This window comes from Hyperolius riggenbachi, chromosome 7 (genome assembly GCF_040937935.1).
Source record: "Hyperolius riggenbachi isolate aHypRig1 chromosome 7, aHypRig1.pri, whole genome shotgun sequence".
NCBI classification, from domain to species: Eukaryota; Metazoa; Chordata; class Amphibia; order Anura; family Hyperoliidae; genus Hyperolius; species Hyperolius riggenbachi.
The window spans coordinates 299,536,200-299,551,565 of record NC_090652.1 but is presented as its reverse complement, the minus strand read 5'-3'; the positions used below and the strand labels follow the sequence as shown (position 1 = coordinate 299,551,565).

The following is a 15,366-nucleotide window of genomic DNA, read 5'->3' as shown; positions in this document are numbered from 1 at the left end:
AGCCAGACTGAATGCTCAGTCCGGGATTCTTATCACAGCTGATAAGACACTTTTAGCAGTGAGGATGAAACAGAGAGCATGGTAAGTGTTTTCTCTAATGTTCTTACTGATATATATGGTAAACTACACAAGGGTGCTTTCCTCTCTGGTTCCCTTTAAAAAGGAAATAAATATGGCAGTCCCCATATCTCATCATCTCGGGTTCCAACTGGCAGTTGTGTATAAGAATCCTATAATGCATAGCATGGTAAGAGCATTGTGGTGCCCCCCTCCTGTCTCTCCAGGTATTTGCCTGGTTTGTCTATGCCTAAAAACAGCTATGAACGCACGGCAACAGAGCAGAGCTGGGAGCAAAACATCTGGCAAGCTATGGTGACATGACCCCAACCTGGACAAACACCATGACAACGGCATTATTGAACCTCTTTATAACTTTGTTACTTGCTGATCAAAAAGAAAAACCATAAAAACAAAGCCTAAAACATTTAAATATGATATATGTACAAAAATCAAAGTTCATCTTACCCAAAAAAAAAAAAAAAAAAACAAAGGGGGAAAATGAATGAAACATTACATACATTTATACAAATTGCATTGTGAAAGTCCAAAGCTGCTACATGAACAGGCCGGGTGAATACAAAGCTCCCATCGGCCGATAGACAACAAAAGTCAATAATAAAGTAACATTCTGGATGTATCATCGCTAGTCAAACAAACTCTGAAATAAAGATCACACAGAGAGAGCAGACCAAAGTCTGGAAGAAATGAGGTGGTGGGTCCCAGAGGAGCCAACAGTCTGAAGAGCAACGACTGGAACGGAGAAGCAAAGGTGGAGGTCTGACAAGCAAATATAAGTCATTACAGAAAATAAATCATCACTACCTCCATGACCAGACAGTACTGATTGTCAAAGCTACCTGGGTCGCCTCTACGTGCCAAATCGGGGCTGGTGTAACAGGTATTCAGTCTGTGTCCAGTGAGTTATTCTGAGGGTTGTCGGGGGATGACCTCACCTGCTCTGCTACCAAAAGGTGGCCATACATTTTGCACTTGATTGACCAGGGCTGTGGAGTCAGTACAAAATCATCCGACTCCTCAGTTTATGAAACCTCCGACTCAAACGCTGACTCCAGGTACCCAAAATTGCTCCGACTCCTCGACTCCACATCCCTGTGATTGACCACCCTATTTGATAATTTTATTGAATGATAAATCGACTGATCAGGCAATGGGGATGGAGCATACAGCAACAAGTGTCTGACAGAGGTGCTAGGCTAAGTCATACACTTATTGCTATATGCTCCATCCCCATTGCCTGATGAAGCAGGGCCACACCATCGAAGCGCGTTGATTTGACCCTTTGGAGTGTATATATAAATACATTTCCTTGTTGATATAATATCAACTTGTTTTTGTGTCTGCCTGGAGGAGGCAAGTCCACCACTACCTTCCCCATTTTCTTAAAAGTTTTTAGCTACTTTTATCCTTTTGTCGCCTCTGTTCATTTCCACATTGTTCAGTCCACCCATGGTGGAAGGGTGCTAACCCCTTATTCCAGACCTACAGAGAGCGACTTCTAAATCCTGAGTGAGGACAGGTCTAATCTCCCCTCCTGCATCTACAGTGGTTGCCGTAGTGGTAACCCATGTTTGTGAGTATAACTACTTACTTGCCTCTCATCACCCACATCAATCCAGTACATAGTGCATCATATTGGGCTCTTGGTGTTCTCTCATTTCTCATTGTATGGCCACCTTTACAGGAACGTATGATTGGTTAGTGGAGATCATCAATAAGATGCTAATGAACATGGCATGTACGCCAATTTCAAGCAGCGTGACAATGGGCCACTCACAGTTAAAAGGAAGTGCATTGGCTTAGCCCAATTCTGAGCTGTATACAATTTGCAAGCATCTTACCGACTATCTCTATTAGTTAGTATCACAGCATGCTTTGTGTGCAGCAGCAATGGAAAAGCCATGTGATCAGTCATGTGATCTGTAAAAGCTCTGATTTGCTGGGATCATTAGCTGCTTTAGCACATGACTGAGACCAGCAAATCAGAGCCCGCTGCTTGATCCAACTGAGCAGCTGCTTCAACGTGAGGCCTCGAAAAACACAAGACCCTCAGCAAGCAGAGAACAGGAGAACCCGGGGGGGTCTAAAATGGTTTTTGGGATTTCAGTTTCTTCCTGGAAAATAGGCTTTAAGAATTCTCGATGAATCAATAGCTTAGTGCAAGGAATAGGCTTCCATAATCTGTTTCTGAGGCTGGAACAGCAGGAACTACCAACTATCAAAGGAAGTCATGTGACAGGAAGTGCTACCAACCATCAGAGGAGAGCTAGGTGACAGCAAACACTAGCGGCTGACAAAAGGGGGCCAAATAGGCACCACCAACTATCAAAGCAAGCTCAAATGACAAGCAAGTGCTACCAACCATCAGAGAGGGCCAGGTGACAGCAGGTGCAACCCAGCCATGAGAGGGGGCTGGGTGATAGCCGGTGCTACCAACCATCAGAGGGGACCGGGTGAAAGCAGGTGCTATAGACCATCAGAGGAGGGCTAGGTGACATCAGAAGCTACAGACCAGCAGAGGAAGGATAGGTGACACCGGGAGCCACCAACCATCAAGAGGGGGCTGGGTGACACCAGGAGCTACCAAACATCAGAGGAGAGCTAGGTGACATCGGGAGCTACCGACCATCAGAGGAGGGCTAGGTGACACCAGGAGCTACCAAACATCAGAGGACTAGGTGACAGCAACTGCTACAGATCATCAGAGGAGAGATAAGTGACGCCAGAAGCTACAGATCATCAGAGGAGGGCTAGGTGACACCAGGAGCTACAGATCATCAGAGGAGGGCTAGGTGACACCGGGAGCTACAGGCCATCAGAGGAGGGCTAGGTGACACCAGGAGCTACCAACCATCAGAAGAGGGCTAGGTGACATCGGGAGCTACCAACCATCAGAGGAGGGCTAGGTGACAGCAGAAGCTACCAACCATCAGAGGAGGGCTAGGTGACATCGGGAGCTACCAACCATCAGAGGAGGGCTAGGTGACAGCAGAAGCTACCAACCATTAGAGGAGGGCTAGGTGACATCGGGAGCTACCAACCATCAGAGGAGTGCTAGGTGACATCGGGAGCTACCAACCATTAGAGGAGGGCTAGGTGATAGCAGGTGCTACCAACCATCAGAGGGGGGCTGGGTGACACCAGGAGCTACAGACCATCAGAGGAGGGCTAGGGGACGCCAGCAGCTACCAACCATCAGAGGAGGGCTAGGTGACAGCAGAAGCTACCAACCATTAGAGGAGGGCTAGGTGACACCAGGAGCTACCAACCATCAGAAGAGGGCTAGGTGACAACGGGAGCTACCAACCATGAGAGGAGGGCTAGGTGACAGCAGAAGCTACCAACCATCAGAGGAGGGGTAGGTGACATCGAGCGCTACCAACCATCAGAGGAGAGCTAGGTGATAGCAGGTGCTACCAACCATCAGAGGGGGGCTGGGTGACACCAGGAGCTACAGACCTTCAGAGGAGGGCTAGGTGACAGCAGGAGCTACAAACCATCAGAGGAGGGCTAGGTGACAGCATGAGCTACCAACCATCAAAGGAGGGCAAGGTGACACCAGGAGCTACAGACCATCAGAGGAGGACTAGGTGACACCAGGAGCTACCAACCATCAGAAGAGGGCTAGGTGACACCAGGAGCTACCAACCATCAGAGGAGGGCTAGGTGACACCAGGAGCTACCAACCATCAGAAGAGGGCTAGGTGACACCAGGAGCTACCAACCATCAGAAGAGGGCTAGGTGACACCAGGAGCTACCAACCATCAGAGGAGGGCTAGGTGACACCAGGAGCTACCAACCATCAGAAGAGGGCTAGGTGACACCAGGAGCTACCAACCATCAGAAGAGGGCTAGGTGACAGCAGAAGCTACCAACCATCAGAGGAGGGCTAGGTGACATCGGGAGCTACCAACCATCAGAGGAGGGCTAGGTGACAGCAGAAGCTACCAACCATCAGAGGAGGGCTAGGTGACATCGGGAGCTACCAACCATCAGAGGAGTGCTAGGTGACATCGGGAGCTACCAACCATTAGAGGAGGGCTAGGTGATAGCAGGTGCTACCAACCATCAGAGGGGGGCTGGGTGACACCAGGAGCTACAGACCATCAGAGGAGGGCTAGGGGACGCCAGCAGCTACCAACCATCAGAGGAGGGCTAGGTGACAGCAGAAGCTACCAACCATTAGAGGAGGGCTAGGTGACACCAGGAGCTACTAACCATCAGAGGAGGGCTAGGTGATAGCAGAAGCTACCAACCATCAGAGGAGGGCTAGGTGACAGCAGAAGCTACCAACCATCAGAGTGGGGCTGGGTGACACCAGGAGCTACTAACCATCAGAGGAGGGCTAGGTGAAAGCAGAAGCTATCAACCATTAGAGGAGGGCTAGGTGACACCAGGAGCTACCAACCATCAGAAGAGGGCTAGGTGACAACGGGAGCTACCAACCATCAGAGGAGGGCTAGGTGACAGCAGAAGCTACCAACCATCAGAGGAGGGCTACCAACCACCAGAGGAGGGCTAGGTGACATCGGGAGCTACCAACCATCAGAGGAGGGCTAGGTGATAGCAGGTGCTACCAACCATCAGAGGAGGGCTAGGTGACACCAGAAGCTACAGACCATCAGAGGAGGGCTAGGTGACAGCAGAAGCTACCAACCATCAGAGGAGGGCTAGGTGACACCAGGAGCTACTAACCATCAGAGGAGGGCTAGGAGACAGCAGAAGCTACCAACCATCAGAGGAGGGCTAGGTGACAGCAGAAGCTACCAACCATTAGAGGAGGGCTAGGTGACACCAGGAGCTACTAACCATCAGAGGAGGGCTAGGTGACAGCAGAAGCTACCAACCATCAGAGGAGGGCTAGGTGACAGCAGAAGCTACCAACCATCAGAGGAGGGCTAGGTGACATCGAGCGCTACCAACCATCAGAGGAGAGCTAGGTGATAGCAGGTGCTACCAACCATCAGAGGGGGGCTGGGTGACACCAGGAGCTACAGACCTTCAGAGGAGGGCTAGGTGACAGCAGGAGCTACAAACCATCAGAGGAGGGCTAGGTGACAGCATGAGCTACCAACCATCAAAGGAGGGCAAGGTGACACCAGGAGCTACAGACCATCAGAGGGGGCTAGGTGACACCAGGAGCTACCAACCATCAGAAGAGGGCTAGGTGACACCAGGAGCTACCAACCAATCAAAGGAGAGCTAGGTGACACCAGGAGTTACCAACCATCAGAAGAGGAATAGGTGACATCGGGAGCTACCAACCATCAGAGGAGGGCTAGGTGACATCAGGAGCTACCAACCATCAGAGGAGGGCTAGGTGACATCGGGAGCTACCAACCATCAGAGGAGGGCTAGGTGACAGCAGAAGCTACCAACCATCAGAGGAGGGCTAGGTGACAGCAGAAGCTACCAGACCATCAGAGGAGGGCTAGGTGACACCAGGAGCTACAGACCATCAGAGGAGGGCTAGGTGATACCAGGAGCTACCAACCATCAGAAGAGGGCTAGGTGACAGCATGAGCTACCAATCATCAGAGGAGGGCTAGGTGATACCAGGAGCTACCAACCATCAGAGGAGGGCTAGGTGACAGCAGAAGCTACCAACCATCAGTGGAGGGCTAGGTTACAGCAGAACCTACCAGACCATCAGAGGAGGGCTAGGTGACACCAGGAGCTACAGACCATCAGAGGAGGGCTAGGTGATACCAGGAGCTACCAACCATCAGAGGAGGGGTAGGTGACAGCAGAAGCTACCAATCATCAGAGAGGGTGGGGGTGGGCTTGGTGACATCAGGAGCTACCAACCGACAGAGGTGGCTGGGTGACACCAACTGTTACAAGTTGCAGATGCTGCGAACCATCAGAGGCATGGCTGGGTGATAACAGCTTGTCAATCTGCCCTTTTCACTAGCATGGAAGAAAGCATCGCCATGGGAGAGAGACTCCTCTCCATCCACTGACATTCCAACATCTACTCTCCTTCCTGTCACATTGGCTTGCTTTGCAACTAAGAAAAGCATCAGAAATAGCAGATATTAGAAACCTTTTCATTGGTTACTAATTTCACCAATAGGAGCAAATCATGGAAAGCCAATGGTTTACAAACCATTCCTTTAATTGGGTCTATGGCTAAAAGTACTAGAGGCAGAGGATCAGCAGGCCAGCCAGGCAACCGGTATGGTTTAAAATGAAATACAACAGCCTCCATATTACTCACTTCAGGTGTCCTTTACAGCAAAATCTGCAAACTTTCACTGAAAACAGCACTGTACAGCCACCTGAGCTTTGCTGACTGTGCGACAAGCAGAGCTTAGTTTAATAGCAATTGCAAACACTGGCACAATATCCATACACACACACATATACTTGAGAATTAACAAAAAAAGGCCACATCAAGGTTTCACAGTAGGGATGGCAATGCCTAGGAGAACTCATGGAGAAGCATGTGATCAGTTTGATCAGCTGATAGATTTGTAAGGCTCTGATTTGCTGGTCATAATCCTGTGTTAAACCAGGAAGTCATCACAGCCAGAGTCTTACAAATTATCAGCTGACCAAACTGATCACATGCCCCTCCGTGAGTTCTCCTAGGCAGTGGCATCCCTATCTATGGCCTCAGAGTCACCGGACAGACCACACTCTCCATAGCCAAGTTAGAAGCTGGAGAATGAATGTCTGAGTACGACTGGAGGCTTTGGTGCCATACAAACCTCTTGCTGAAAAAGGCCCAGAGACCAGCTTATGCCTTTCAGCTCCCATTCGCTGTCTTATCACTGTGAACTGGCGAACATTGAAATGAATCAGTCCTATGTCGTTTCAGCGTTAGTATCCCCCCCCCCCCCCATTAAAAATTACCAAAAGATAGATTTATCTCATAGAAATATTCTTCCGTGAAAAACAAAAAAACAAACTGCATTAACACCAGCGCCAGCAAATCTTCCAGGATTAAACGACTGGAGCCCAGCATCTCTCCCCACCAGACTCCACTGGCTCCAGCGGCGTAGTGTTCTGAAGGTGCTTACTGATGCCTAGACAGTCCCCCAACGGAACTTCAAAGTCTTATTGCTGTTATGACACGTTCCCGTCGCCTTGAGAGGTCACAGAGGAAGCCGAGAGTTTCTGTTGGGGTCTGTAGCCGTTGTGGCCTGTGACCTCTTTTCCTCTTCAAGTAGTTCATCAAAAATGTCTCTGCAAAGGAAAAGGGCAGATGTAAAGTATTCAAAGGATAACTGGCCCGGTTTACATTAGCGTTAAACGGACCATACGCAGATCTGAATGGAACAGATACTGTACAAACTGATACAGATCCTATGTTAACCTATGGAACGGTTCACATGCGTCCGTTCGTAATGATCTGTTGCGTACGTTTCGCTGAACAGACCGCAACTTTCTTGAAGTACCACATTTTCCGGACCGCTAAGCCCACTGGACCAGAAATGGAAGCTAAAGCCCTGCATTGAGTGCAATGAGAGAACGGAATGGTTCTTCACACTAGTGAAGAAACGGACCGTTCTATGAGCCAAAATCCACCGGGTGTGAAGGGTGGAAGGGAATGTGAAGACGCTCCACCGGGGGTGCGGGTCTAGGGGGTTGTGGGGTCGCTCCACTGGGGGTGTGGGTCTGGGTGGATGTGGGGACTGGGGACGCTAGACTCCTGAGTGGGCGGGTGAAGGAGGGTTGCTTACCCAGGCTTCTGTCTTTTATCCTTGCGTCTCACATCACGTCAACGCTTCCTGGTAGCCACATGACACAAGGGGAAGAGAGACTGAAGCCTGGATAAGAAACCCTCCCTCACCCACACACCCTCTCAGCAGACTAGAGTTGCAACGGAGTGAAAACTGATCTGATTGACTGGTGATCAGATCAGTTTCCCAGTGTGGAACAAGCCTACGAATCCGGTAAAGTAGAGACCGGATCCATTTAGCTTTAAAATACTAGTGTGACTCGGGCCCAAGCCAATGATACTGGGGAGGGAGGGACTTCTGCGACCTGGAGCGTCAGCACTTTACCTGCTCTTGCCCTGACCAGGTCACTTTTTTATTCCACAAAAAAAGAGGTTTATTGAAGCACAGGTTCATACATAGATCAGTACATGTCCACAGTCACAAGGTACAATAGTAACAAGTTTACACTGTGCTTCACCAGAAACAGTACTCAACATCAAACGGTTAACCACTTTATCCACCACTGCAGTATATCTACGTCCTTTGTGACTTCATCACAAGCCACAAGGCAGTAGATCGACGTCTTGTAGCAGAAGCAGTGCTGTGCAGGATTGGGCTTGCTCCTGTGCACATTTCTGGCACTAGCTTATGCAGCACTAATTGGTGAACGGGAATATATGTTTCCTGAGCTAATGAGATTGATTTTTACCATTAAAAACACTTTTATTTTGTCAGTTCATAGTGAAAAATACACTCTGTAGCATTATTTCAGAATCAAATATCTTCACTATAAATTGTGACAGGAACATAATCTAAGTTTTGTGATAAGCGGTAAGAATAGCCAAACAAAATTTGTGTTTATCTACAGCAGCACTTTTTATTTTTACACTGGAATTGGTAAAACTGAAAAATAATGTGTTTTTTCTATTTTTTCTTCGGTTTCCCATTAAAATTCATAGAAAACAAAATAGAGGGGAAAATGGCATACAATGGAAGCCTAGTTTGTCTTGAAAAAAAAAAAAACCAACATTTTATTTCTGTGTCATAAGTTGGGATAAAGTTGTTTCTGATTAAATAAGGACAAAGCTGGACTGTCAAAACTGTGCTCCATAAGTGGGAAACAAGGTCTGGATGTGAAGTGGTTAAGAGTGGTTGAGCGGTAACAGAGGATGTTAACGGTAGAGTGGACCTGAACTCTTGTACAGGACATAAAAAATACAGAGAAATGCACCCTTTATGTATTTAGAGTTTAGCCTGTCTAATGCCCTCATCTGTGACTAACCACAAGTGCAATTTAATCTCTTTGCTGTATCAACTGGCTGCCTCGGCAGAGTAGCTAATTTGTAAACACAAGATGTTACCCCTATGTCTGCTCCCGTGAAAGCAGGAAGTGGACACTGCAGATTTATTGCAGGATTTGTATTAGCTGTGACAAAGAAATGTTTTTCTTTAAAGGTTACTATGCTGTTGCTTAACTTTCAGAGCAGAGAGGAAGTTCTGAGTTCAGGTCTGCTTTAATCTTACATGACAAAGAATTTGGCCTCACATATTGGAGTTTCCCCAAACCTCAGAAGGGGCCCGGGCACAACTTACAGTAAATATTAGAGAGATCTGCACATCGCATACAATTCCCCATCACAACTATATATTAGCGACACAAAGAGAAGCATCCAACTACCCAATATAAGGTTTTAGCGTTCACGCCATTCGCCCTAAGGCCCGGTTCACATTAGCGTTTCCTGTCCGGATTCGCCGGACCGTATACTGTACAAACGGAACGGACGTTCCGCATAGCAATGCAAAGTCTATGCGGTCGTTCACATGCGTCCGTTCCGTACACTCCGGAGCCGGACTGGATCCGGACACATTTCCAACATGCTCTATTTTTCGGTCCGGATCATCCAGCCCACGCACACGGACCGGAGCCTGACTGCACCATCCAGATATAGAAAACCAATGGGAAACAGAAAGCACAGAACACACTGGCTACAAACACCTGACGTTCGACCCCACTTCCTATGCGTATTCTAGCGGCCATTTTGGATGGGGTCACATGGGAAGCATTTTGGAGTGGAGCAGCAGTGACTTTAACGTGCTGGAGCTGTTGGCAGTATGTCGGAGGTGGAGGTGAGGCCTAAACAGCGGAGGACCTGATTCCACACATTCTGCTGACCTCCCAGACCCCCAAATTTTTATTTATTTGTACTCTTTTGCCAAACTGATCCGGATCGCAGCCTGATGTACACCTGATGCAACCTGACAGGATCCGGATCAGAACCGTACGGTTCCGATCCGGATCCGGTCAGGTCATCCGGTCTGTTTGGCAGAGAAACACAAGTGTGAACGGGGGCCTTAATCAAACGGAACCTGGGGGACATATTGGACTATGAGCAAGTTTTTAAATGAAAGGGCAGTCTCAATTTGTTTGATTCAGGGCCAGATTTACCATAAGGCAGTGTAGGCACGTGCCTACAGGCTCCTGATGATGGGAAGGCAGCTCACTCCCCTCCTGGAGTGCCTCCCTCCCTCCTGCCCATATGCATTGTCCCAAGCAGAGCAGAAATGAGCGGTTACTCACCCAGCTCTCAGCATTCCACTGACCAGATCTCCCTTCAGTCGGGGGCACCTCTGGCTACCTAATTCTGAGGGGCAACTGTACCTACCTATGACGGGCAAGGGAAGTAAAGAAGACGTAACAGCTGGGACAGCCAGTGCACTTGCAGTGTGGTTCGGTGGGAGTATAGCCTATTAAGCTATAACCCTGGATGAACCCTGCAGATCAGGTGCTCTAACTGAAGTGTGACTGCTCTAGTGCAGCTTTGTTTAAAGGACAACCGACGTGACGTGACAATGAAAGACATGTGTATGTACAGTTTCAAGCACACAAATACTGTAACTATGCTGTGGTCCTTTTTTTCTTTCCTTCCTGTAAGAGTTAATCAGGTATGCAAGTGACAGTTACTGTCCGGGCCGGACAGGGTCAGACTATAGCATAACCCTTACTGATTACTAATTACAACCATAAAATACGTTCCTGACAGTAAATGGCTTCTGAGAGCAGGGAAGAGATAAAAAGGTTCAATATTTCATAGATTTGAGCTCGGGCATACTTCAATGAAGGTGTCATTGAGCAATTGAGCAGAGATCATGAAACAGTAAAAACTTAAAAACTAGATTTATATATAAAATAAAACTGTTGGATATCTAAAAAAAAAAAAAAAAAAAAAAAAAAAAAGTAATTTTTAGGAGAAGGAGGATGGTTACAATTGTTTTTCTCATCTGTTTATTTTCACCTCGGATGTCCTTTAAGGCATGCGATTCAGACACTACTATCTCATGTGCTTCTTTTCACTTCAAGATCACATTCAATGCACTGCCTGGCGTTTCTGACGGGCTAAATTCTGGACTCCTAATCTTATCAAACACACCATCACATTTTTCAGAGTAGAAATATCTCCATATGGTAAATGCAAAATATATAGAGACCAGGCAGCAAAAACCATTAACTCTTACTTGTGCATATAAAAGAAAATATAGCCGCTGCGATCTCTGTCGCACTGAACGGTGCTCTCCTGGGTCCGCGACACAGCCAGGTCATTGTATGTGAACCAAGCTTGCTTTTTTGTATTGTACACGTCACTGATGTAGTGGCCTGGAAGAAAGAAGCAAAGAAACACACTCAAATCAAGTCTTAGAACTAAACTTAAAGAGGAACTCCAGTGAAAATAATGTAATAAAAAAGAGCTTAATTTTTTACAGTAATTGTGTATAAATGATTTAGTCAGTGTTTGCCCATTGTACAATCTTTCCTCTCCCCGATTTACATTCTGACATTTATCACATGGTGACATTTTTACTGCTGGCAGGCGATGTCACTGGAAGTAGAGGCTGCTTGCTTTTTTGGCAGTTGAAAACAGCTGTTATTTCCCACAATGCAACAAGGCTCCCACAGTGTGATGTCAGTACCTCAGAGCTGTGACATCACTGTGGGAGGGGTTTCACCACAATATCAGCCATACAGACCCCCCTGATGATCAGTTTGTGAAAAGGAAAATATTTCTCATGGGAAAGGGGGTATCAGCTACTGATTGGGATGAAGTTCAATTCTTGGCTACAGTTTCTCTTTAAAGCACACCTGAAGTAAGAGGGATAGGGAGGGCTGACATTTACTATATTTTTAATTTAAACAACGCAGATTACCTGGCTGTCCTGCTGAGCCTCTGATTATTACTTTTAGCTATAGACCCTGAACAAGCATGCAGCAGATCAGGTGCTCTGACGGATGTCTGACTGACTTGATTAGCTGCATGCTTGTTTCTGGTGTGTGATTCAGACACTACTGCAGCCAAAGAGATCAGCAAGACTGCCAGGTAACTTGTATTGTAGAAAAGGAAATAAATATGGCAGCCTCCATACCCCTTTAATTCAGGTGTGCTTTAAAGGGCAACTGAACTGAGAGGGATATGGAGGCTGCCATATTTATTTCCTTTTAAAGGATGTCAGTTTATTTCCTTTTCTACAAAACCAGTTGCCTGGCAGCCCTGCTGGTCTATTTGGCTGCAGTAGTATCTAAACAATACCAAAAATAAGCATGCGGCTAATCTCGTCAGATCTGACAATGTTTGAAACACCTGATCTGCTGCATGCTTGTTCACGGGCTATGGCTAAAAGTATTAGAGGCAGAGGATCAGCCGGATAGCCAGGCAACTGATACGGTTTAAAAGGAAATAAATATGGCAGCCTCCATATCTCTCATTACAGTTGTCCTTTAACCACTTGATGAAACGGAGGAAGAATAGCTACACCCCGCGGAGGACTGTTACTGTTCCAGGGGCGTAGATACACGGCTCCTGCCGCTTCGCCGATGTGCGCACTTCCCGCCGTGTCCAGTGCGTGCTCCCGTGCTCGCTCACATCGCCACCAGTTAGTAAAGAGATCAATAAATGGGAATGCACTTCTCATTCATTGATCTAAGTCCCCGTGTCAATCATCGGCATCAATGAGATGGCTGCGTCATTGTATTTTCCGGAGCAACTTGTCCATGCATTACTTCCTGTTTAGGTACTTCTAGTAGGCTAATAGGAATAATGCACGAGGCCATCTTGTGGACAAATAGTAAAATTACACCTACATACATTTATTATAATAAAAAGACCCACAATTACATTTAAATAACTTCTTTCCTCCCACACTCTCCCATAGTACCCCCCAAAAATTTTTCATAGAAAAAAAAATTACATTTAAAAAATAAATAAATACAAAAATAGTTACCTTAGGGACTGAACTTTTTATTTCAAATATGTATGCCAAGAGGGTATATTACTGATCATTTTTAAATTATGGGCTTGTAATTAGTGATGGAAAATGCAAACTGAAAAAAGCACCTTAATTTCCAAATAAAATATTGGCGCTATACATTGTACTAGGGAAAGATTTTAAACATTGCAATAACCGGGACAAATACAATTTGTGGGTTTTAACCACAGTAGAATGTTTTATTTTAAAACTATAATGGCTGAAAACTGAGAAATACTGAATTTTTCCCCTTTTTCCTATTCCCATTAAAATGTATTTAGAATAAAATAATTCTTAGCATAATGTATCACCCAAAGAAAGCCTAATTGGTGGCAAAAAAAAAAACAAGCTATACAGTGTTCTCCCCAGAATTTTTTTCCTGCCGGGTAGCATGAAAAAGTGGTCGGGAGGGGTGGGACGTGAGAATGCAGGGATGGCGCTTCACTGCGCAACTGTGCTTACCGCATAGGAGGATGTGAAGGTGAGCAAATGACAGCCGGGTGCTCACCAACATTAGCCGGGTGGAGCACCCAGCTAAAAGAGACTGGTATAGATCATTTTGTTGTTATAGGTAGTGATAAAGTTATTGGCAAAAGAAAGGGAGGAGGGCTGAAAGGTGAAAATTGCTCTGGTCCTAAAGGGGAAGAACCCCTCAGTGGTCAAAGTAATACTGGGGAAAAAAAACAAAAAAAAAAACCTACCATAGATACTCATATGTAGAGGTAAGCCTTCCCGGTTCTTGGCCTGTCCCGTTGTTCCAGCACCCCCCCCCCCCCCCCCCATTGAAGGTATTCAACCAACTGGTGGAGTAAGACTTCAGGACTAGTCGTGAAGGCTTCTGGGTCCGAACTGCTTATGTGTGCTCAGTACAGATGCACCAGACTTTGGAAGTACTCAGGGAAACGAGCGCTTCCAAAGCCTTCTGAGGAGTCCCAAAGGCAGGGGAGAGAGGACAGCAGTGGGACTAGGGCACGGAGAGAGGGCCAGGAAAGCTTTATGGCAGTGATGGCTAACCTTGGTACTCCAGCTGTGACAAAACGACAAATCTCCTATCTCCCCAAGTTATGCTTAGAGCTGTGTATTGTAATGTCTCATGGGTCTTGTAATCAGGGACGCTCAACTCCAAATTCGGGGAAACCCAGATAGTTGCTATAAGGATTTCACCCTGCTAATTACAATCACCTGTGCAGGCTGGGCGGGGGGAGGGGGGGGGGTCGGGTCAAGCTTACCTAGCTGACGTCTTCTTCAGTCCGTCCATCGGCGCCTCTCACGATGCGGTCCAATCCGACGTCACGTGACTATCCACTTCCTCCTTCAACCCGGAAGGAGGAAGTGTTTGTACTCGAGTGACCGCCACGTGGACCGCATCGTGGGAGGCACCAAAGGACGGACCGAAGAAGGCATCAGCTAGGCAAGATCGACCCCAGCCCCCCGCACAGGTGTTTGTAATTAGCAGGGTGAAATCCGGATAGCAACTATCCGGGTTTCACCCAAATTCGGAGTTGAGCAACTCTGCTTGTAGTTCCACCACAGCTGGAGCGCCAAGGTTAGCCATCACTGCTTTATGGGATGCAGAGCTTTCCCTTTACATAGAGTATTATCTGACTTTCTTTTTTTTTACCATTGCTTCATATTTGCTTTAAAAATACTTCTAAATACACTGAATGGAAGCTGAAAAACAGGAGGTATTCTTCTTACCAGAAGAGGAGGAGCTTCCAATATGGCTGACGACACTCACAAGGCGATAGGAATGAGGCAGCTCTCCTGTCTGTAGGTGGAAAGTACAAAATAATGAGGACTTCAAAAGTAGAGAAAAACAACAAAAAAAACTAATACCAGTCATAAAACTTATCATACACCAACAATCTTGGTCAGTTTTTAAAGAGAACCCGAGGTGTGTTTAAAGAATGTTATCTGCATACAGAGGCTGGATCTGCCTATACAGGCCTGCCTCTGTTGCTATCCCAAACCCCCCTAAGGTCCTCCTGCACTCTGCAATCCCCCATAAATCACAGCCGTGCTGTGAGGCTGTGTTTACATCTGTAGTGTCAGTCTGAGCTGCTCCCCCGCCTCCTGCATAGCTCCAGTCCCTGCCCCCGTCCCTTCCCTCCAATCAGCAGGGAGGGAAGGGATGCAGGCGGGGACAAGAGTTCTGCAGGAGGCGGGGAGAGCAGCAGACTGACACTATAGAGATAAACACAGCCAGCTCTGACAAGCTGTTTGTCAGCAGCGTGGCTGTGATTTATGAGGGATTGCAGAGTGCAGGGGGACCTTAGGGGGGTTTGGGATAGCAACAGAGGCTGGGCTGTATAGGCAGATCCAGCC

At 47.1% G+C, this 15,366-nt stretch overlaps 1 protein-coding gene across 2 annotated transcripts in view; it reads right to left on the bottom strand.

Annotated features, from left to right (window-relative positions):
* Positions 1 to 403: 403 nt before the first annotated feature.
* USP37 (ubiquitin specific peptidase 37) overlaps positions 404 to 15,366 on the bottom strand; it is an 87,436-nt gene continuing 72,473 nt past the window's right edge. The window contains exons 22-24 of one of the 2 annotated variants that reach the window (XM_068246049.1): positions 14,740 to 14,809; positions 11,260 to 11,398; positions 404 to 7,270 (exon numbers count right to left, since the gene is read on the bottom strand). In XM_068246049.1, coding sequence (XP_068102150.1) covers positions 7,180 to 7,270; positions 11,260 to 11,398; positions 14,740 to 14,809 — 300 coding nt within the window. In that variant the 3' untranslated portion in view covers positions 404 to 7,179. The remainder of the gene's footprint in view (positions 7,271 to 11,259; positions 11,399 to 14,739; positions 14,810 to 15,366) is intronic. The other variant, XM_068246050.1, reaches the window with a different exon arrangement.